This window comes from Synchiropus splendidus, chromosome 9, assembly GCF_027744825.2.
Source record: "Synchiropus splendidus isolate RoL2022-P1 chromosome 9, RoL_Sspl_1.0, whole genome shotgun sequence".
NCBI lineage: Eukaryota > Metazoa > Chordata > Actinopteri > Syngnathiformes > Callionymidae > Synchiropus > Synchiropus splendidus.
The window spans coordinates 10,290,086-10,314,777 of NC_071342.1; the positions used below are offsets into that span (position 1 = coordinate 10,290,086).

At 42.8% G+C, this 24,692-nt stretch overlaps 2 protein-coding genes across 2 annotated transcripts in view; one reads left to right on the forward strand and one right to left on the reverse strand.

The window, feature by feature from the left end:
• Positions 1-857: 857 nt before the first annotated feature.
• Positions 858-6,917, forward strand: rtkn2 (rhotekin 2). Its single transcript, XM_053875392.1, has 12 exons — positions 858-1,010; positions 1,614-1,813; positions 2,224-2,270; positions 2,427-2,480; positions 2,553-2,670; positions 2,919-3,119; positions 3,327-3,421; positions 3,514-3,620; positions 3,693-3,824; positions 4,867-5,035; positions 5,124-5,231; positions 5,385-6,917. Exons 1-12 carry the CDS (start codon positions 882-884, stop codon positions 6,020-6,022), a joined length of 1,998 nt encoding a protein of 665 aa, XP_053731367.1. The 5' UTR covers positions 858-881; the 3' UTR covers positions 6,023-6,917.
• Positions 6,918-9,429: 2,512 nt separating this feature from the next.
• arid5b (AT-rich interaction domain 5B) overlaps positions 9,430-24,692 on the reverse strand; it is a 108,812-nt gene continuing 93,549 nt past the window's right edge. The window contains exons 9-10 of the mRNA XM_053875933.1: positions 13,958-14,159; positions 9,430-13,888 (exon numbers count right to left, since the gene is read on the reverse strand). Coding sequence (XP_053731908.1) covers positions 12,008-13,888; positions 13,958-14,159 — 2,083 coding nt within the window. The 3' untranslated portion in view covers positions 9,430-12,007. The remainder of the gene's footprint in view (positions 13,889-13,957; positions 14,160-24,692) is intronic.

A 24,692-nucleotide genomic window follows, 5' to 3' on the forward strand; every position in this document is an offset into this window, starting at 1 on the left:
ATAGACTTGTTCGTCATGTCCCGTGAATCGGGGTTTATTTGTGTGGAACTTGACCGTTTTCATTTCCCTCAGTCGCCTGCGTCTACACTTCCAAGCGTGGACGGTGCCAACTCGACCAGAAGTCCATGTGGGCCAGAACCGGGAGGGCGGTGTTCCTGGTCTCACTGATCACGTTGGTGTCTTCAGCTCCTGGCAGCATAACGGCTGCGCATCTGGATTTGAACCTTTAGATACAAATCAATGTTGTTTTTACACACTGAACATCTTAAACAAACGAAGCACTGATATATACAACTTCTTTTTTGTTTGACTTAACCATTAAAAAATAATCAAACAATAATTGCGTGCCCGTAAATACACTCAAAATTATCAAATAAACGCGATATTATGTCTTTGCTCAATAATATTAAGTTCAATAGACACATCTGATTTTGCAAAGATTGCGATTATTCAAACGGCTCAATCTTGTTTTGCTCCTTGGTGTGACGTAATTACGCACGCCGTTGTCAACCTAGGAGCACTTGTTTTGTTCACTTACAGCTATCGGACATAGCAATGAGCGTTTTAAATTTGAAACCAATTCTTATTTTCCATCCATTCCTCCAATATAATGTTTTTAACGGGACTGCTTTTTAATCTAGTGAAGACTCACTACCATAAACCTGCCCCTATTTGTCACAATCATGTTTAATTTCTATACGCATTATATTTATTCTCATATCATTTGTTTTACCCATGTGTTTCTGCAATCCTTCTAAATGTTGCGGCCAAGGTGTTTGTGACGGGGAGTCCAACGTAGTAAAACAAGCGCTCCCAGTAAGGGGACGCACGTTCACGCAGGAACGTGAGCTGCTGCTGTTGCCAACGAATGGACAGAAAACATGGAGGACCAGCGGGATTTTCAAACTTCCAAGCGAAACCAAAGGCCGTTCATTTCGGCCGGATCCGCCGTGGCGATGGAAATTAAAAGAAAGAAAATAAGAGAGAGTGTCTTATTCATGCAAACAGAGGTAGGTTGGATACTAAATATGCACTTTTTACGTTGTAATGACAATGATAATGCTGAAGTGATTGTGCGTCTATTACCATTACTTTAGTCATTTTAGTGCTAGTTTTGTCTATTTAATCGTCAAGACTTATTTATCGTATCGTTTCATTGTGAGTTTCGGTTGACGTTGTTGCCGAACAGGTGCCTCTGTCCACTGAAACTCGATCCTCCTGAGCACAATAATGGTGAGAGGGATCAAATGGACCTTTCAAACTGCTGTTTGTTCCTTTACAATATATGAGACGAAATGTCGTTATGATCGATCTACATTATAAAACATGCATTTCGATGACTAGATCAGCAAATAAACACTCTTTTAAATTATTTAGATGAATTACCTGAGACTGTTTTACGATACATTAAAGTAATAAACACATAGCTGAATTAATAAATAGATTAACATTGTAAACAATATATAGCTGAATCTAATAATCATGATCATAGCATTGAAAATGTGTTATTTTAATTTGTTTAAATCATTTACATGTGAACATCTGTAGTTGCTGATAATTCCTGATAATATGCAGCTCTATATTTCTGTGTTTACAACTTCATGTCTCAAAAGAACACCAACCTACAAGAGAAGCTGGACTTTGAGGTGCGAATGCGTGAAGGTGCCTACAAGCTGCTTCTGGCCTGCAGCAAGAGAGAACAAGTCCTGAACGCCTCCAAGAACCTGCTGACCTGCAATGCCAGGATCAAGGCCTATGTCGCCCAGCTGCAGAGGAAGAAACACGAGCAGGAGCTGTTGAGCACAGAGGGGAGGTGAACAGAGAGAGTCTCCTGCAAACATGAAAAGTTATCGTGAACTAAAGGGTGATAAATTCAAGAAAGTCAGTTGAAGACAGATGGTGCAGAATATAAAAAAAAGAGAAGGATCAATTTATTTTTAAAGTCGAAGAAAAACCTCCATATGTATCTGACGGTATTTGAACTTCAGCAGCCAAGACCAATGAGTCAATGTGCAATTTTAGGAGTCCGTATGTAGCAATTACAAAGCGAGAGGAGAGAGATTGTTTTGAGAATGATGGATGAGAGATGCTGTGCACTGGAGAACAATATAAATCATCCAACTGCCAGGGAAGATGAACATTGATAGCAACAAGTATGAGAAGTGAACGATGCATTGAGCCTCAGTGAGTCTTGTTGAAATAGACTTAAATTTTGTTTCGCAGATTTACAGAGGAGAGAGTGCCCTGCCGTGGAACTATCGCACTGTCTGGTGAGATGTTTGACTCTTCTCTGAACCCTGTATGACCTGGTGGGGAGCTATTTGCAAGGAAATGACACAGGGTTGAACAAAAAAAAACCACCCTGATTTTATGTTTAAATTTGAAGATTTAAAACTAGATAGTGCTCATTTTCCTTGTCAATGCAGGTCTGCGCTTTCCTCTGATGTGGAAGGATTTGGATCACTTCAACAACAGAGGCAGTAAGTCCCTTGTACTACACGAAGAACCTTGGTTTGTGAACCTGTCTACATTACGTCTGCTGCGTTTGTCAGGCTCTCGTCGGGTGGCAGTCTTCGGTCTGATGCAGATTGGCTCCGAAGTGTTTGACACAGAGATGGTGGTTGTGGACCGAACCGTCACTGACATCTGCTTTGAAGGAGTTACCATCTTGTGAGTGTCATTTTGCGAATTCTGAAATGAGATGGGTGAAACTTCATATTAAAATAAACTTGACATAGATGCCTTTTTAAGTTACACAATAGTTTATTTAAAGTTATAAAGAAGAAGCTGATGAAAGAGTCTTCAGTCGGATTAGAAATAAGTGGATTTTTTTTCCCTCAAATTTGGATAAAATCGTTCTCTCTGCTGGCTGTCCAAACTTTTCTATCGTGTTTGATCACTCCCTGTTTGCTGAACAGCAAGGATATAGTTCCCAAGTTTGAGCTGAAGGTGGAGCTGTGGAGTTGTGCGCTGGAAGAAGAGCTGACGTTAGTGAACACGCCCAAAAAACTGGCCAAGAAGCTCCGAAACTCTCTAGGAAAATCAGCAGGGAGGAAACTCTGCCCTCTTCTGGACGCTCCAGACCCTGACGCCTTCCTGCAGCACAACCCCATACCAAAGTATGTTCTTAGCTAATGGACTTTTTTATTATTGATGCAGGTATTGGCGCTATTACTATACACTGTTTAAAGTCTTGAATTGTTCTTAAATATTTTTAGATTTTGTGTGTATCTTCATTTGCCCATCATTGTTGATGGTGTCAAAATAATAATTCAGAATACGACCGTGTGAAATGTTATTGAATATCTTGTGTGTTTTCTGTCCAGCGGGGCCAAGTACAGCCTGTTGGCCTACACCACCTTGGGCCTGCCTGAAGCAGAAGGCAGCTTCCAGTCTCACTCCCTCGTCGTCCTGCAGGATGGTGAGGTCCACTTGCATCTTTTAATAATCATTTGACAACCAGATCCTACAGTTTGGAATAAATGAAGCTGATGCCTGGTTTGATCTCCACAGCAAGCTGGTCATCCTGGCTTCCTCTTTATGGGAACCTCTGCTGCCGGTTAGTGGCCCAACCGTCCTGCATGACGCAAACTCTGAAGTCCGGCTACCTGAACCAGCAGGTGTGTGGACATATCAGGGACCAGCAGTGTGAAGCTTTATGACCTCAAACTACATGAATACACATTTCCCAGGAAACCATTGGGGGACTGAAGCGCTGCTGCAGCCTGTACGCCGTGCTGAGCGGCGGGTTTCTGTCCTGTTACTTCACACCTGAAGAAATCGACGCCAAAGTGGCGCCGTCGCTGAGCATCCCCATCAACAAGGTGAGGCTTTAAACTCTTTGGCTGCGTCAGAATAATCCATCTTAACACGTGTATTTCCCAGCATCTGCTATACTTCAGTTTACTTAAAGACAACTACTGAGGTTCTTGGACGTGGTAAAGTACAACATGAAGAGTGCAGAGGATCAGGACGGGAGCATAGGTGCAGGTGGAGGAAGCTGTGGCTGCCTCTGATGGGACAGGCTGAGAGACAAAGAAGAACTTATGTTAGTAATGACGTTGCGGCCAGAAATTCAAATAACGCCATTGAAAATGTAAAGATTATCAGTGGTTAGGAGCCTGAACTGATGAGTGAAAAAATATTTGAGGATCGTAATACTAGTGAGGAAAAGTGGCTAGGAAGTGCAAAAGAATTGACTCATAAACTACTTATTGATGCATTTATTTATTACTATTAGTACCATTATTATTATTTCAATAAGGGTTTTATAGATGTGTTTTGGGGCAAAGCTCAAATTCATTTGACTGCGACATTAAAAGCCAAAACTTCATAAATCAAGTGGACTGTGTGACATGAAAAAACTAAAAAGTGAATCTAGTCAATTAGAGAATTTGTCATGAATTAATCTCAATTAATCACAGTTTACCGCTATAAGAATATTTGCCACAATAAGCCACATTTCAATTTGGATGAATTTGGTATATCACTGAATCAAATGATGAACCCATACATACATTTAAACAACAACATATTGTTTATTTTGCATCAGTTTCATTTATGTCCCACTAGAAAAAAAACACAATAAACTAGCATTAGATTCTCACTAAAAGCCTTTGAGCTGTTATCTGGCTACTTTTATGCAACTTTGATTTGTTCCAATTCATCTAAAGAACAAGAGGTTAGTGACCAGTGGCTCGTGTTGGTGAAGGCCCTGAGGAGGACACAGGTGGGACCTTCAGGCCCCGGAGTGGAGAGTCAGCTGACTCAATTCAATGTTCAATGACGGCTCATGCTCACCGTCTTCAGCGGCCTTTTGCTTTTCTTTGAATCTGTCCTGCTCTGAAGGGTCGCCTGTCTCTGCAGGACACTCGGCTCCGTGTGATGGAGAAAGAGTCAGGGGCCCGCAAATCCAGGAGCCTGTCGATCATCAACCCATCAGTGGAGGGAACTGAGACGATGGTCTTCACAGCAGACTCCTGGGAGGAGCTGGAGGACTGGCTGGACGCGCTGCACCAGCACCTCTTCGACCAGAGTGAGTGGCTCCATGTATCTCCATGTAACATCTAGTGCTAATGCTGCCTCCAGTCTGAAGCTTAAGTGTACTGTCTGCTGACCGTCAGGCCAGTGGCTGCACTGTTGCCACCAGCTAATGAAGATCGAGGTCGCGTCGCCACGGAAACCATCGCTCTTCCTCACCAAGCAAGCCGACTCTGTTTACAACGACCTGAGTAAGTACAATGATTCCAGACACGGCTGGATTTTCTCTGTTTTCAACTGAGTCGCCGGTGAATTTTGCCATCACTGTGTCACATGCACATCCGACTCGAACTCTCACCAGAACTCTTCATTTTGAGCTTCACTAATTCTCAAACGGTGCGCAGGTATAAACTCACCAGGCAAGTTTGAGAGCATCACCGACATCATCCACGACAAGATCGAGCAGACGGACGGCCGCTACCTGATCGGCCGCGATGAGACCCAGCAGAAGGCTGACTGGTCGGCTCTGTTTGACGGCTGTCAGTCCATGGTGGTCCACAAGAGCATCCTGTCCCCCGGTAAGACCTCCACTCCCTGCCCAAGCCCGGGCCACAACGGCAGCTCCACCCCCAGCAGTGGCAAAAAACGCCGGGCCCCCCCGCCTCCCTCTGACAGGCAGCCTTACACCCCGCCCACTCGCCCTGCCAGACCCCCCCTCCCCACATCCCTGCAGCCGCCTCTGTCGACCCAAGAGAAGGAGAACGGCACACGTCCTGCTGCGAGGTCCAAAACGGGTCGGCCCTCTCTGGATGCCAAATTCTCCGCCATCATCCAGCAGCTGCAGAGGAACCAGGTGGGGGGTGCCGGGGCCGTCGGGAGGAAGAACGCTCCGCTCGGGGTTCTGGAGGTCCAGCCTCAGAATCAGCCCCTGCTTGACCCCCCTGAATCAGATCACGGCTTTGTGCGGGCCGGGTATGGTCCAGCACCGAAGAGCAAAATGAGGAAGTCTTTCAGGGAGAGGATGAACCTGAAAGCTCTGTGACCCGGGACCAAACAGGAGCTGCTTAATGAAGACTAATATTTCAGGAGTATTTTTGCATCACAGAATACTGCATTTTTAATCTTTGAAAAGCCAGGACAGAAAGATGGCGGCCTGAGGGAACAACCAGAGCCGGGTTTGGATGAGGTCGGTGGGAGGAAACATTTAACATTTAATCTGTCAACTGTGAAGCATCTGAACCACTACACTGCTTGGACCAACGACGGTGACCGGTCACTGCCACAACTGGAAGTTTGGTGCCCACTTCTTATGTGATACTAACAGTAAAACTATCTGGGTCTTTTGTTCTCGAGGGAGTCGAGTCTCAGCCTGCAGGACGACTGCACTTGTAGCTGCAGCTACAAACACATTTCCAGAAGTTGTCACATGATCAACATTTCCTTAAGATTTCATTGAAATTCATTCGTCTGTTTTGAAGTTATTTTACTGACAGACAGATGAAGGTCAACATCGTCACACAAGCTTCTTAGTTGGGTACTAAATGTATTCTGATTGGTCGCCAGAGTATTACTGCGCTCTGGCTGGGAAACATCTTGGGTTCCATACGAAGTCATTACGACTCATCAGGTTAAACTCACTCTAACACACGTCTCCGTCACTCAAGAACAAAATGTCAGGTTGTTTGAATATTATATTCTTTTTTTTTAATCTCGGAACCTTTTAACCACTTTTTACTTGCACATGTCTAAATTCCAGGGAATTCTATATACATAACAATAAGACTGTGGATACTGGAAGAACATGTCTGTCACTGTATTGTGGTAAGTCTTAAAAATGATTTCATGAAGAACACTATCTCTTAATGTGACTGAAACCTGTAATGCAACAGTATCTCACTGATTTGTTTCATTATTTTGTTAGTGAATTTATTTGAATTTAAAATTATTACATGTTTAATTACAAAAGCCTGTTTCTCTCTATGAAAATAAATGGGCTTTTCATTGATAAAAAAAAAACTTTTGCTGTTTCGTTTTATTTTGTTTCCTTTCCTTCCAACCTCAATGTTGCATGTTTTTTTCTGTATAAACTATACAGTGTTAATAATATTCCGCATGCAATGAGCTCAAATGGACATCAGGTGGCAGTACGGTCACGGTGCTCCGCTTTTTTTTACGCATGAAATGTTATCATTTGATCATGTGTTGTGTTTTGTTGATTCAAAGTGTCGGGATTCCACAGGCTGAGAGACAAAAGGAGGGGCAATGACGAACAGGGGGTTTTATAGGGAGGGGTGCAGCGTAACATGTATGACATAGAACAATGTGGAAAACTGATGGAATGGATCCTACAGAACACCACCAAAATCTAAACACTTCTAGGTTTGCCATTTTTCAACCAACCCTAAAGTTTCACTGTCATATGTTTTGTGTGTGTATATATATATATATATATATATATATATGTATATATATATATATATATATATATATATATATATGTATATATATATATGTATATATATATATATGTATATGTATATGTGTATATATATATATATATATATATATATATATATATATATATGTATATATATATATGTATATATATATATATATATATATATATATATATATATATGTATATGTATATATATGTATATATATGTATATGTATATATATGTATATATATGTATATATATATATATATATATGTATATGTATATATATGTATATATATGTATATATATATATATATATATATATATATATATATGTATATGTATATATATATATGTATATATATATGTATATATATATATATATATATATGTATATATATATATATATATGTATATGTATATATATGTATATGTATATGTATATGTATATATATGTATATGTATATATATGTATATGTATGTATGTATATATATATATATATGTATATATATGTATATGTATATATATGTATATATATATATGTATATATATGTATATGTATATATATGTATATATATATATATATATATGTATATGTATGTATGTATAGATATATATATATATATATATATATATATATATATATATATATATATATATATGTATATGTATATATATATATATATGTGTGTGTGTGTGTGTGTGTCTGTTTTGGAGTTATTCCGTTTACAGACAAATAAAAAGAACTAGCTGAATGAAAGGACAAGTGCAAATACTACAGATTTTTTTTATTATTACAAGTCGATACAGTATGTCGATTAGAAGTGAAACTGTGATCTTCAATAAGTCAAACAATATCTGAATTTAGTATCTCAACAGTCTCTCCCTATCTTGGCGTAATAATAATAATAATACTCACTACCTCATGGTTGTTATCTATGAATGCCAACTTCAACAAACGTGGTCAAAACATGAGAGGAACTGTTCATAATAATAGTGTCAACACTGCCCGCCGCCTCCACCTTCATCACTCTAGACACACGTTCATCCATGCGCCTCAGTGGCCGTCCTCCTCTTCTCCTTTACGAAATCCGAATAATCAAATAATGAAGGACTGGAGATGAGAGGAAAGAGAAGGCATTCTTCTCCAGAGGCAGAGCCGCACAGAGTGACAAAAGCAAAACCTCTCCTTGCTCACATGTGAAGTAATTCCTCTGAAAGCTGCATCTCTGATTCAGCGTCGCCATGGAGACTGGCGATGTTTCTGTGTTATCGTTGCCGCTCTGCAATGAAACGATTCCACTCCAGTGAAGGCGCTTTTATTTGTGCTGAGCTTGGAAGTGTAAGCGAGTATCCTGAAAGCTTTACCAGAAGGGGGCAATAAAAGTCAGAGCAAATCTTTTACTGCAGCCAAACACAGAAATTCCTGTGAGGTGGTGTGCGTGCATGTGGGGGGGAGGGGGGTGTTGGGTAGTGCAGCGGCCCGACCCGGCCCGTGCTGGCCCGGAGCCCAGAAGGAGCCCGCAGAGAAGATTACGGCGGATGGAGAGCCACATAATGCTATTACAATAATAAAAGCTCATTGAAAGTTCATGGCTGACGTTACGGAGTCGCAGGAGTTCAGTTCGCTTCTTCATTCAGCCGCGGTCACGTGCTCACTTGTTTTCATAGTAGAGGATTTGCTCTGCTGCATCTGAGATGTTCCCAGGCCAGAGCCTTGAGCTACTCCATATTCTCCTCAGGGTTGGACCAGTCTGGAGAAACCTGCTTTAAATGAGGTTCACAAGTTCGCTTCCATACAAGTGGCTCCACTCCAAATCTCTTTCAGACGACTGAGCTCCAGGCACCAGCTTTAAAGGCTCCCTCCGATGACAACACGAGTGTCTTACAAGATAAGGGATCAAAAAATTTGAGCTTAGTTGTATGTTGGGCTGCAGTTCTGCACCGCACCACCGGGGTCAGTCAAATCCAAACACCAGAACCTCAAAGGAAGACAAGTGAGGAGTATAGATAGTAAAATATTTTAATTAAATATACAGGAGGTCATATCATAAAAAAAAAAAAAAAGTCGTATTTTTTTGTCTTGCCAGCTGGGTGATCGTAAACAGATGGCGACAGTATCAAAAACACATGTATGGAAACAACCAACAAGAGTATCATTAAATCGTAGTGTTTAATGTGAATCACAGCGAGCGTGAAACAGCCAGATTGTGTAACCGACTTTTATACTTTTTTTTTTAATACTATTTACAGATTATAACAATTTATATGATAACAACCACACGGTAATATCTACAGTGCTATTTACACCGAGTACAAGACGAGAGTAAGAGAAATATTGATCCCGTATGAAGGTTCTGCACAGGAGGCCAGTCTCACCAACACAGCGATGGATGTACAGTACTTTTATCAGGAATCTTGAGATCAGTAAAACTTTACACAAAACAGTTTGATAATTATTATTATTTTTAATCACCAGGCTTGTTTTTCATCTTTTTTTTTTAAATCCTGGATGGCAATTATAGTGGTCTTTAAAGCCGAAGCAGGTGCCGATCTCCTCGGGCGCTAAAGGCAGACGTTCACGCGCGGATGACAGACACCAGGTCTCGTGTCCGACTGAAGCATCAGTGAGGTTTTCCTAAAATGACTGCCTGTCACCGCCAGCTGTTTAAGCACACATGTTGGGAAAAGAAAGTGCCCGGCTGGGTGCGTCGCGTATCAGACGGAGCGACGGCAATATTGATATTTCTACCCTGCTACAGAAGATAAAACTTAGCGAGCGTTGTGCCGACTCTAATCCGACACTGCGGAAAGGCACAGAAGCGAAAGTATCCTAAGTGACGACATTCTACTAAATTATACAGTCGAGTCTATCGAGCGCAAGATCCTGTTCGCTTTTCAGAAATTAAGAAATGTTGATTCGTTAGACATTGCATTCCGCAGTCTTCGACGGCTGCTTCATGATGCTAATCGCACTGCTACAGTCGACTCGTCGTGTGAGGGAATTGCGTCGAAAGAAACATTCGCGATTCATCGACCAGACTGGATCTTCAAACCGAACCTGTATCTCCTCTACCCGAGACGCTGTTTGCTCTTTAGCGCCACCTATCCGTGCGTGAGTTAGCCAAGGGTTCCAGTGTAGGGCGCACCTGTATCAAGAGGCAATTTTATAGCTTCCAGATTAGCTAGATGTAAACAACACAAATACATATAGGATAACTTTTAAAAGTGAGCATGAAAATTTTTAGAAACGATAATGTGACAAAGGGAAAACTTTTGCTACACAGGAATCTTCTAATGTACCTGTCAACCAGGAACATTGCAGACTAGGAGGTGTCCAAAACAGTTGGTTGCCACGCAAACACGTCGGTTTGATTACCCAAAAAGTGTGCAAGCAATGCGGTAAAGACCTCGAGCCGTGAATGTAGACAGTAGCTAGCATGTCACAGCGGACATTTCGGTGCACTAGCTAATCCTAAATATGTAGCACCAGTTTCAGAAACTTTGTTGTAAGTATGTCAATTCAATGCTAACTTAAATGAGCCATGACCAAACCACATTATCCCCTCCCCCGATTTCACGCTTCAATATTCGGAAATCTTAGAAGTCTCTGATGTCACTGAAGGGAAGTGATGATTTCAGTTTGAATTCTACAGCCATGTTTATTTTATGCAGTAGAATGTTTCTTGGGTTGCCAGCATCAGTCTCAGCCCTATCTGCTCCAGCCCTTCAAAATAAAATACCCTGAATGGATGTAAACACCTTGTTAAGAGGTAGGACGATAAAATAAGATCTGAGGTGGCCAGAGAGGGATGGCAGAGGACAAAGTGGAGGGACAAATACGCTTGTTGGCCAAAGAATCAACGTTGGAAAAATCTGTCTAGTTCGTGAGAGTATGATGTGACTGTCTCAGAGTTCTGCTCTCAAATATCTCATCCAGCATCGACTCAGGGGTGATGCACTGAGTGCCAGTATCTAACTGACAACTGTGCCCACAGAGCAATAAGGTCAGGGGAGGACACTGTCGAGTACCAATGTCACTTTGCCCGTCGCTCCCACTGCTTGATAAAATGCACCTGTGCGGCGTGGTGGAGGTGAAGGCATGAGCGTGAAGGCCAAACCCATTTGTGACTGATTAAAAACAGGAGTGAAGACGTTTGGATTGCCGTGGATTTGGTGGGGGGGGGGGGAGGTGCGCAAAAGGTTTGAAGAATTTAGCAATAACATCTCACCAGATTCTTTTCTGCGACAGCAAAAGCACCAGCGGCTTGGCAAAGAATTCAGGTGAGCTGTAGTGTTTTCGGAGCAAAGTCTGTGTGTGGTAAACAAATGGCTTTCTTTTTTGATCCCTCATTCTTTTGAGGGGGACAGCGGCGATCAGTGACCACATAAGAATTTGTGCAAATAAGGAAACAAAAAAAATATATCATACAGTAAGTGGTGATAAAAAAAAAAATACACAACAGTGCAAAGGATATAAACATGAGCAAATAAAAAATGGAATTTTCAGTCTGATGAGTTCTCAGTTTTGCAGTCAGTGTTTGTGGGTTGTAGCGGGGAGTTCTCCCCGGGATGAAATAGGGACCATCACAGTCTGGTGCTGGGGTGTACTGAGGATAACTGTGGCGGGGGGAGGGTGGAGAGGGGGTACGGGTGGTGAAGCAGGTCCCCGTAGATGGCGGCGCCCCCTGGGTGTCTGTAGAAGTGGTGTGTGCTGGGGTTAGAGGCCATCAGCTGCCGGTGCAGCATCATGGAGTGAAACGCTAACGGGGGCATGAGGGGGGACACCGCAGACTGGCTCTTCAGGTACTGAAGCACCGGGTGGTGCTGGAGTCCATCCTGCCCCGCTGCCGTGACCAGACCAGGTGGGTACAGGCCAGAGTAGAGGGGTGTGGTGTGTGGGGGAGGGTAGGAGGTGGTGGGGTGGCCCTCGGGAAGATGGTTGTTCTGGTGAACGGCGTGGGCAGGCTCGGCCGGCTTCAGCTCTTCTGGGTCACTGCGTCTGATGGCACATGTGGGGTGGATTGGTGTCACCACACGCACTTTCCTTTCAGGTGTGTCGTCGCTCTCATTTTCAGGTGACCCCCGTTTGGTGGGGCGGACTGCGTTGGTGAGGGCGGCGTCTGATGAGGACTTGGGACTGGGAAACGACTTTTCTGCTGGGCTCTGCTTGGGAGAGATGGTCATGGGGGGAACCCGACAAGCCTTCGGGGGGGAATCCAAACCTTGGTGCATGATTGAGTATGGCAAACTACAGACGGAAGGTTTGGAGAAAGACGAGACCCTTTGAGAAGGTTTAGCTATAGTAAAGTCTCTGGGTTCATCGTCAGCCTCTAGGCTGTCGTGGGTCTGGTTCTTGTCGGTGTAGTGGGTTCTGAAAGCTAAACCTTGTTGTTCTAAACCGGCACACAGGAACCCTCCACCGCCCTCTCGGTCCCTGCCATAGTGGTCCCGGCGCTCCCCATTGGAGAACCCAGCCATTCTCTCTTGGTTCAGGCAGCTCTCAGTTTGCCGGTACAGACTGTGAAGGTGTGGGGACGAGTAACAGTCGTAGCTGCGGCCCTGAGCTGACTGGAGCAGTTTCTCCCCGGCAGCTTCTTCCTGAGACCGAACTCTCGGGAGGTATGGCTGCCATGGGGGTGCGACTTGGCTTTGAAGGCTGGTCCTGCACTCGGACGCCGTGCACTTCTCTGACACCCCGCCGCCATGTTTGCTGCTCTGTGCGTGCTGGATGACTGATGGCCTGAATATCGGCGCAACCTCTGGGATGTTGTCCGACACCGGTCTCTGTCCCAGCACCTCCTCTTCCCCCTTCCTCTTCTCCTCCCTCTCAGCTGCTGATAAATGTGGCAGCAAGGAGCTGACTGAGGAGGTGTAGGAGAAGGTTTTGGACTCACAAACTTGAGAGAGAAGTTTCTTCTTGGCTAGAGGAGACATGACACCCTGACTGGACTTGCAGTAAGCCGCCATCTGAGCAGCACCCTCTTTCTTCAAACCCCCATATTCGTCTGTCTCCAGATGAGAATCTGTGCTCAAGTCCACAGGTTGTCTGTCTGCCTGCTTGCAAATAGGTAACACCTTACCCACACGCCCACCGTGACTCTCTAGGTCTTTCACCCTGGACGTGGGCTCAGGCAGGGCCACATGTGCGCCCGGCTTGTTGAGATCCCAGCGGTGAGGCAGGTACAGGTTTTTGGGAATGAAATGACCTTCAGTTTGTGGTTCACACGCAAGTTTGGCATGAAGGGCCTCGCTGATCTGCTGCCACTCGGGCTGGAGACCGGGTCTGGTGTGGAGAGGCAGTCCGGCCAGTGAGGCCCTGCAGTCCTGCTCCGTGGATCCCAGTGAGGATGACTCCTCCTTCTTCAGGGTCAGATGTAACTCCTCCTCCTCCTCGATCACGATTGGCTCATCTCTCAGGTGTGACTCCTGCTTGATGACCAGGTCTGGATTGTCCTCATTCACCATCTAGAAGCAGAGAGGAAGATGGTTGCTATGTTCAACAGAGCATTAGAAGAGTATTCCACTGGGACTGACCTGTGATTGTTCCTTCCCGCCCTCCGACTGCTCCTTCAGAGCCACCGCCTTGGGATTACTGAGGTTTTTCAACTTCTTGGCCCCGACGCCTTTCACTTTAACTCCCGGCGACTTCTCCTGGCTGCCTTCCTTTCGGGGCTTCACCAGTGGCAGGGGTTTGTCCGATTCGCCCTTGAGGTGCCGTTCATACGGGAGGAGGAGCCTGAAGAGGAAACCAGAGGGGTTTAGGCCAATGTTGAAAATGACTTCTGTGGTATGTGTGGAAAAAATGCAATGCTGAACTGTTTGTTTGATGATAACTGACAGCTACAGATAATGAAAACATACGTACTTGTACAAACATCATTCGCATTAGCTCATCCGCGGAATATTTGTGTTGGCAAATGTGTTATGTTTTCAGCTGAACCAGATCCCATTTGGCTTTTGAGCAAGCTAGCGCTCTTAACAATGGACATAGCAGGTGATGTCGTTTAAAAGTCCTATTAAGATGTCTCCTAATGTTAGTATTTCATTTCCTCAGTGACGGACGTTTGAAGTGAAGCCAGTTAAGCGACCGCATTGTTGAGCGGACGTGATGAAGCGCAGCAGATCTGTGTTTCCTCCTTCATAATTACATCCATGACAAGTGAGTAAAGACACGGTGGGAGAAAAACAACACACTCTTTCTGCTTTCATTTACTTCATGTGATGTCATTTCGAACCATAAACAACCTGGACAACTTCAAAGGATTCATCCAAAACCCACGCATATTTAAAAACATATGCAAATATAAATATACATTTGTATTTATTATCCATAAAGACAAACCTAGCAATCACTGCAAAGATTAGTTGAATAGTTTATGGTGAATTGGGCTGACAGATACTCAGGGTCGTTCATTTTTAGGACAAAGCTGCTGTTGTGACATTACTTTTCATTTAAGAAGTTGTCTGCGTCCTTGGACAACTCTTCACAGTTCTGAACAGAAAGTAGTAATAGTGGATTATCCTCAAGTGTGTGCTGTACTTCTTCTCCACCAGCAACTTTGCTCACCAAAAATGAAGACTCAGTTTGTGTTTGGTGTAAAAATAAACTATTACATTTCTGCTTAGTTAGAAGAAAGGCCAAGTACACACATGGATCACGTTTCATCGAGACTGTCTCTCACACAGAACATTTTCAATGCACCACACGAAGTGAAAACATCCCTGGTGAAGGAGACAAGAGTTTGCAGATTACAGATTCAACTAAAACATAATCATTATGGTGTCAAATATTGAAAAGTCATAAATCGTAGTTAAAAAACTTCATTCCATATATTTGCCAAATATATTACATCTGCTTTTATTTTTCTGAATTATTTCCGTAATCATGTGCATGTAAATCGTACATATTTTTTTAATAAGCAAGCACAAACTGGAGGTTCTACTCTGAACATTTTTTCCAGTGGGGAAGTCAGAGCAGTTGAACTCTGGAATGTTTTGAGGACAACAATTGATGATGAGAAGATTTAATGTTGTGTTAAGAATTGGGCTTCTCTTCTAAACTTCTGAAAATTCATTACTGCTCTTCAGACAAGTTTGTTTTCATTCCAATATTAATCCATAAAAATGGACCAGAAAAATCCAGTGTAATGATGAGAGAAGTCTGCACGGCTCCTTTTAAGGGACGTGGTGGTAAAACAAACAATGAATCAAGAGCAGTTTCTCCCCCTCTCCTCTTCAAACGGAAAGAGAAAAGGAGTGAGAGAGAGATGAAAAAAAGCCTTGGAGAGTTCACGAGGCTCTGTGGGATTTTTTGTTATTTTTCCTCTGAACAAAAGTGCTGGCAGGGAATGCGGTGAAACTACATTTCATACAGCTGGTCTGGCTCCAGGCCGCGGGCCAAGAAAGGAAATGTACTATTAAATGTGACTTATTGGAAAGAGGGAGAAGAGGAAGGAGGGAGGGGGAGAGTAAGGAAAAGAAGGGATAATGACACGTTAATGAAGAGCCAAAAAACATGATTCTGGACGCGGGAATGAAAACAATCAGCAGAGCTTTTAAAATAGCAGCAGCGTCGGTGCCAAAGTCATCTGCCTCGCTGTCTTCTGAAGTCATTAAACGCGAGCAAACAAAGAGAAATCAAGCGCTGTAAAACATTCGACTCAGACAGACTGAGAAATGTGTCTTCATCACCAAGAGGGGGTCAAGATAATTGAGCGCCATCGCTCGGGACGGTTTAATATCATCGGCATCTGTGGGAAAGAGCCGGCTTCCTCGGCTCGGGTCAACTTCACAGAATGTCCATATGAAGTGGGGGGCTGTCATGGTGCCGGCTAATGTAGGAGCTGCGGCGGGAAAATGACTGGAGCCTTAAATAGTTCCAAATGGGAAGGCCAGGACGCTTTTCTGGCCGGGAAAACCAAACAATCAGTGTCAGGAAATTCCCGACATTGTCAGAGCGAGTTGTTATGAATGTGTGACCATCTCCCCCAGTTCATCACTCACAGCTGAAATGACCTCAGGCATAATACATGTCGGACGTACTAATACGAACAGAAAACATAATTGGTCAGAGAACTTAAAAAGTCCTGGTCACGTGTAACATGCGCCGTGTATTGATCACATGACTGGGTTTCGCCCAGACTCCAGACACCATCACTCATAAATAGAACACAGATATCACAAAAGCATGTGAAACTAAATTGAACTAAGTTGTAATTTCCCAAGGAAAAAGGATTAATAAAGTTCTTTCCATCCATCTCACCACATGGCAGCGTTTAAAACATTATGTTTATTTCAGTGAAATTCCTGGCACTGCTGCTGAATGATCCAAAATCAACGATCAATAATGGAACCTGTGCTTCAGCGAAGCTTGACATTACCACTAGTGATGTTAGCTTAGCAATACTCCATAGCAGTCAAAGCTTGAGAGATATTTTCTAGCCACGCTGGCCGTACATCCACACCAAAGATGGTTAAAGCAACAACTGTGATCAAAAAAGCAACTCCACATCTATCACTCTTGAATACATAGACAACACAATCTCAATTTTATTCAGAAACTTGGGAGTATAACTCCCAAACCTGCCAAAGGAAGCGTGCTGATGATGTCCAACACACTGATCCTGGACCTCTGAAGTGAAACTAGATAATCTGTCAGCACGATCCACAGAGGTCAGTATATCACTCTGAAACGGCTTCTCGCTACCTGTCAGCTGCGGTTGCTCTTCCTCTACGGTCATAGGAACCGGAAGGACAGCTCACAGCGCCACCCCTCGTCACGGAGGTGAACTACTCATAGTTTGCTTTTCAACGCACCGCATGGAAACCGTAAGAACATGACGCAATCCGCCTTAGTCTGGCTACTCTCTGCATGGAACCACAGTCAATGTCAGAGGTGATGCTACTGCTACTCAGATTGAGCTCATTGTTGTCAGAGAAATAAGGCTATAATTCTGGGTCAGAATGTGGGTGGAAATTGGTAGTTAAGCACCGCTGTGTGGTTTCTTGCGTTCCTTTATAGTAGTAGTGATGTTTATGATTTCATTTGTTTTGACTTTTTTTCCATTTATTTTAATTTCATTTGTTGTTTTTTTAGGGGGCAATTCTGAAGCGAGGAGGGCACCAGCCGTTAGACGCTACGCAGGTCAAAGTCTGTTTTATTGCTCACAGACAGCCAGGTTTAAAAGTCAACACCAGTAACTGTTGGATTTCAGTGCTCCAGTTATTGTCAACAAGTGTGTTGTAGCCAGAACGACTTGTACCAAGTTGATCCTTTAATAATACGCCGCTGTAATTTAAATCTAAATGTAACTTCTTTTTTTTTAAATAAAAGAACAAATCCTCTCCCCCAGGACTCAAGCATTGTTACGAACGAGCTCGACATTTTAATGGCTTACAATAAACGCAACAGTGGATTGTGATTTACGATGAATCACGGTCGGTGGACATGAGTCACAGCAGCTGCATCTAAAGCACTTTACAAAGGACTGGCAGAAACGAAACGTGAGCATATGAAGCACAGTAAAACATAAAACAATATGTGGGCAGCCAGTTCCTGCCAAAGAGAGAAGAGAGGAGGGGGGTGAGTTGAAGTCCAAGCCAAGTGCAGTGATTCGCTGCGGCCACATGAGGACGCCCTGCGCACTGAAAGAATTTCATTAACAGAGGGGGGAGGGAGGGGCTTTTTATGAGGTCAATAAATACTTAACTTCCTCTCCTGCCAATTTGTCACCTGGTGCTTATTTAAGCAGCCGGTTTCTATTTGTGATAACAAGCGAGCATAATATGCAGCGGCAGATTATGTTTTCAGGTGACTGTGAAAACGTATTGTAGCTTTCTAAATCAATTGTCCATTGTGCGTTATTAATGTCTGACTCAGTCCGATTAGTTTGGACTGTGTGTGTGTGTGTGTGTGTGTGTTTACAGGAACACTTGGTGTGTCAGAATCCCAGAAAGGGCTAAGTCACTAAATAACTGGAAAGCGCTTGCGGCCGTTTCCATTTCAACAATATCCCGCTCGTCTGTGCCCAAATTAATTTTAGCTGTTGTTGGGTTAAGATCACAAGAGCCGCTCAGGATTTTTTTTTTTTTTTAGGAGAGAAAAGAAAAAAAGAAAAAAAAAAAGGAGGCGAAAGTATTTAAAGAGCTGGTGCACCAAGGCCTGAGGGCAGCAGAGGGATCTGCAGGGGAGAAGAAAAGAAAATGACTCACTTTTTACGGGTCTGTGAGCACAAGAGAGTATCAGGAGGAATGGAATTTGAGATAAAGCTGTTGAACTGAAGAGTAACGACGACATTTATGACTGTTTAAATGATTTACACCAAATGATTTTTAGCATTTCTGCACGCTGTGCACGGCAACAAATCACTGAGAGAGAGTTCAACAACTTGTAACGGTGAAGGTAAATTATTTTCTCGGCGACTCAAACTTTTCTCAGGGCGAGGCTTCCGGTCATTACACGCCGCCGACTGATGACTGATACGTTTATTTATTTCATTTACAGTCAAGGGTGCAACTGACCATTGACGTTTGGGGAGTAATACACGCACAACAATTTAAATAAAACACGTAGAAGCTCACTGCGTGTTGCTTTTCTGTTATCGTGCATTTAACTAAAACTAAAATACCATTCATGTGGTTCATGTTTATTCTTTACTATAGTATTTGCTGGTTTGTCTCTTGTATATCCGATCGATCAAATCATTATTTCTGTTCTGCTGAAGTGGAACATGCTCCCCATGCGCCAGTGACGGTACATATTTAAGCACTACAGGAATACGGCCAAGAAACAGTGACAACTGTTTGTGTTTATCAATTCAACCCATAAAATTGTGAGTAGCTGAGAAAATAATGATCCACACGGCTGCATATACTGAGAACTGCTACATTAGCCTAGCTACTAACACATTTAACTGTCATGTTTTTGTTCATACAAAATCAAAATACGCTACCTATGCTACACGTCTTCTTTGTTCATGCTAGCTTAGCTCAGCGTCTTCAGATAGCATTTCATTATTATGGCACAATACAGTATTTAATCTCAAATTTAAAACAAAACACACATTTAAAGCTAAATTGTTGTTTCATCCCAAGTGGAAATCTTAATCTGATTATTCCATTATAACGTGGAAGATAAATAAACTATGGAGCTGTTAATTAGATGCCTGTTTGCAGCACAACGCAGCGAGTGTAGCGGGTTGCTACACGACCAATGCACATTTCATTATTCAATATAAATGATAGAAAAAAAAGCTGGAGGAGAAACGAGAGAGAGGATGGCAGGAGGGGGATAAACAGTGAAGCAGCCCCCCTCATCTGCTCTAAATTCAAAGACCCTCTTTTGTCTCAAAGCCAAACCACTTGAGGTGACCCGTATTCATGCAGTTAAAAGACTGGGGCAGCGCAAGAATGTTGGAAAACTTAAGTCCTTTGTCGAGTCCGAAAATACCAGATTTAAAATGACCTCGACATTTCCCCCCTGGGGGTCCGTTCTCATTAGCTGCCGCAGTAAATGTTCACACCCGTGAGCCAAGAGTGTTTAAAATAAATCATCCCTCCTGCATTAACAGAAGCGCTCCTGACTGGCTGGTGTATTAATATCGCAAACGTAAACACGCAGCATATGTTCCGTGTTGCTGCTGAAATGTCGACAAGAATGCCATTCATTTCATTTGCAACGCTGAACTACTTAATAATCTCAGCAGGCGTGAATAGCAGTCGATCTTCTGTCACACATCAGTGCGGTAATTTGTGATTTCACATGGCCACCGGGGGGTAGGAAAAGAGAAACCTCAGACCTTTTGATTAAACCGCAGGCATTTAAAAAGCAACAGAAAAAAAGAGGAGAGCGCCAATATTGTGATTTGCTATCTGGCTGCAAAAATAGAGCCTTTATCATGTTCAATGGAGCATTTTCTCTTGAGGAAGCCATCAAGCTCTCAGAGGTTAAAATAGCTGCCTGCTATTTTGGTGTGAAGAACACGCTGCTCCCTGGCAGCAGTCGCACTCGAGCTGAAATCCTGATTCTCCTGCTGCAGGAGAATTAATTTCGTTTTATCTGACTGTGCTGGAGATCACAGCATTAGCTCTGCTGTAAACCATTGATTCGGTTACATGTTGCATTTCAGCGGTGAGAAAGAGGAAACACTACATATTAAATTTGACCAACATTTGCTGCAGAAAAGGAGCAAAAAAAAAAAAAAGAGCCATCTAAAACAAGCATTGTTTTTGCACGCCACTGTTTCAAGCCAGGCGAGTTGCATTTATGAAGGTTTCAATGTAAACAACTCATACCATCGCAGTCTGCAGCACACGGCAAAAAATCGAGAGAAAATTAAGCAACTTGTAGCAGCAGCCTGCAGTACAGGGCTTGAAAGGTCACATGGTTTTGCAATGCATTGTGGGCTGTGGTCGCCATGTTTACGGTTAAAAGACTTTGCTTATATTCACAGTGGGATGTCGCGTTGCGAGAGAGGGATATACCAACACAAGGGAACAAAAGCCCTATAGGACTTTTTTTGACGTCATGCAGTGGAAAAACCGCTATGCATTGTGGGATTTCAGGTCAACTAGAAAGTTGAACCAACTGCTCTTTTTGATCATGGCCACACTCGTTCCCATGACCACTTCCGAAAAAAAGTCACTAAATTTCTTGTTTCCTAAGTGGCGGAAGAGTCAAGGACTCCAGGTCTCGGAAGCAACAAAGCTGGCCAACGAGCCTGGATAGCTGTCGCAAGACACCCAAACATCACTTTCGATGCACTCCCTCGAGACCTGTTCATGGCATTTTCATACCGGAAAGTTTTCATAAACGTATTAATGCCACTCGTGCGACAAGCAAAAGCAAAGTAGAACATCGCTCCTCACTTGTCGGAGAATAATTCAGAGTTTATTGAATGTTTTTTAACATGTTGAGCTGATGGCATGTTTCAACGAATCATATGTTATGCTACGCGGCACTCAAGTTAGCAGGGGCCGAAGTCGAGCATCTTGCTTCACTTACAGGAGATTGATTTTGAGTTGATGGAATGTTTCAGTCCAAAATTCGAACACTTCAGTTTTTCTTTTTTTCCTTGCTCTGACATATGCCTCTTGTGCAGTGCTGCATCCGAGGTAAATGTAAACCAAGTCTTTTGAGTGTATCTTTGAGTGAGCTTCTACATTTGCCTAGGTGCTAACACAATTCATCAAAGCATGTTTACACAACACATTCAAAAGGTGCGGCAGGTTTTATCCTGCGTAAATAGCTGGCTTTATTTGTTAGCAGTCTCAAGCTCAGCTCACTTTCAGTTCCAGTGGGAGTATCGACACTATTAGCCCGCAAGTGTAAACTGAAATTAGAGACGAGAAACGAACAACCTGTGCTTTGCAGTGGGATACGTTACTTAGGAATAGCAGTAAATGTGAAGATGTAATCTTCTTTCTACACTGTAAAAACTCAAAATCTTATCAAGTTTGTTAAGCGTTTTCTTTTTTTCTTTTTTGCCAAAATATGTCATCCCATTACAATAAGTAAATTATTATTTCAATGGCAATCATTGTTTCTTCCTCTAGATGTCACTGGATTTCAAACAGTGAGCCGTTTGGATTTTAGCTTTGTATCTGCAACAAAGCAAGGACAAAGCACAGAGATGCTGACGGGAGCAAGACACAGAATATCTATCACGGTGTGGGAGGGGGAAAAAAAACAATTTCCCCTGAATGTGAACTCTCCTATTATAGCACACATCTAATTTTTTTTTCGGCCCAAAGGTTCCATGATAATTGTGACCAACAAATGCATTATTTCTGGGGAGACAGTTAAGCGGGAGCTGATAGCGGAAGAAATGAATAAAAGGCTAAATCAATAAAACATCTAGTCAGGGAAAATTGGAACAGGCACGCATTTGTCTTGGAGGAAATACATATCTGCATGATCTGAGAATGCTTCAGGGTCCGTATCCTCCGCCTATACATCTGGCAAGCATTGCATTCTGTCACCAAGATGATTTAAAGACAATTTAATCCCTTGGGAAACCAAAAAAAAAATGCTGCACTGTCTTCAATTACCCCCAAACCTCAGAGTTTTTAAATAGCAAATTATTCTAAATTGCTTCTCTGTTGCCATGGATACCCCCCCCTCTACTCCTCCAGCTCCACAATACTAACCCGTTGTGCAATTACTTTAGAATGCCAAAACATGGGGAGGTATTAAAGAGGGAAAAAAAGAGGCAGAAATGAAGAAAGACGGCCAAAAATGTGATGTTTCTGTAACAAGAGATCAGGCAGGGATCCAGGAAGATTAAATATGTAGGAGCTGTTAAAAGGCGCTGACCTGTATAATGAAAGAAACAGCATGGAGTGCAGAAGGAGAGAAAGAGAGAGGGTGGTGGGGGGTGTGGAGAGAGAAAATGGCACAGAAGCAAAAGGCAGTCTATTTCAAGGTTATTGATGCCATCTTTTTCATGACCTCATTTTTAATTCGGAGTGCGGGGCCCTGACAGCTAATCTCAGGAAAGGGTTTAAATAAATATCATTAAAGCTTCCCTGTAGCCGCTGCAGCGGCGCGAGCCTCGCCTGGACATCTCGCCATTGATTTCCTTTTTTTCCCCCTCCTCTTCATGTTCGATAATGAACGCCGCTAAAAACTAGTAACTTTGAACATTACAATTAGCCAAGGTTATCTGCTGTTCTATTGCTGCGCCAGCCTTTACTAGCAGTGATTACCGCCTGCTCCTGGATAGAATAAATATAGTGATTATGCCCGCGGCGCCGTCTTTTTCACAATAACGTCTCCTAGGAAACCATTTCATATCATTTTAACATTAGGGGCTGCAAAGAGATAATGTGTATAATTCAGAATGAAAGCAGAGCAGCAGTGTTTAACTCCAATAACGGCAGAACCGGCTCAATCGTTGAGTCCTGCTCCCATTTTCATCAGCCAAAAAGAAGGAAACAAACCATCATTTCACAGACCATATACGCCGTGATGATGTTAGATAGTACCAGACACGGATCAGTGGGCAGACACAACGCTTAGCGCTTCAAGATTCTGTGTTGTCCAGCTGATGAACATCACTAATGAGGTTCTATTTCAGCTGTTTTAGCATTGGGCTGGGGTCATTAAGGTCGCCCCGGACTTGAACAGACTCATGTTCCGACACGTATGAGAATCATGTTGCTGCACGAACAGACGTTGTCGAAGAGGTGATTATGACGCTGTTAAAGTACAGAAGATATGCACCTTGTCGCTTCAGTACACGTTGTATCTTGAAGATAGCATCTTCAAAAACAGTGTGTTTCAGTTCGTGGTTTGGAAAGTCCAGATGTCTTCCAGTAGCCAACTTAAACGACAACAAAAATGGAGGACCTGTTGTGCGTACAAGTTTCCAGAGAACAGGCTAACTAGCTCCTCAAATCTTGACTGAACAGCACTGTTGTAGCTTCATGATACGGAACACTTCTCAAAGCTGATGTAGAGCCATGATTATTTTATTTGAATTTTAATATATTGATTATATTTTCATCTTATTCATTTGTATACATTCCATGATAACAAAATGACAGGACATATCACAAAAATATATTTTTCTTTGTTTCTCATTTTTAAATAATGATATGCATGTATCACAGGATTGTTTGAATCATACACATAGTCTCCAAATGTCATTTCATGTCATTTCCCCTAAGTAATTCATGATATCTTGATGTGTTATCTTGTTTTATCCCTGTACTTGAATGGCTTCAATTGATATTTACATATTTTATGACAAATACAATTATTCAGAAATAATGTCGGTCAACTGCTAATAATTATTTTTATTGCTTGTATTGTATTTTCCCCCAAAAAAATCCCTCTCAGCTCGCACAGATGGATCCCATGCACACAACTGCAAACTCAATATCACTGTCCTTTTGTTATTGTGTTGTGACCAAGTCGTTTATACAAGTCGATTCGGGATATTATCGCCCCCTGCTGGCCAACTCTCACCGCACCGAATTGTTTTCTCTTGCAGTGGACAGGGGAGCTTTGAAGTCGTTGTCTGAGAACTGAAATATTGATGGAGGCTTCCTCTCTGTCTGCAGAGATAAATCAAGACCTGATCCAGCAAAACTGTGTGCGCCGTCTTCTCTGAGAATGATATTTCTGTAGCACATTGACTAATGATTAAAGGTGGAAACAAAGACGCCTCTGGGGGACAAACACACACTTGAGCGAGTGCACAAACAGCCTCATTCATCATGGCCACAGAACGGCCGTGTTTGCTGAGTTAATACAATGAAGCTAATT

Excerpts from the sequence above, each read along its gene's own strand:
- rtkn2 (XM_053875392.1), top strand. The coding sequence starts at position 882 with ATGGAGGACCAGCGGGATTTTCAAACTTCCAAGCGAAACCAAAGGCCG. Across the intron at positions 2,271-2,426 it reads TGGAACTATCGCACTGTCTG|GTCTGCGCTTTCCTCTGATG; the intron begins GTGAGATGTTTG and ends TTGTCAATGCAG. Across the intron at positions 5,232-5,384 it reads CTCTGTTTACAACGACCTGA|GTATAAACTCACCAGGCAAG; the intron begins GTAAGTACAATG and ends AACGGTGCGCAG.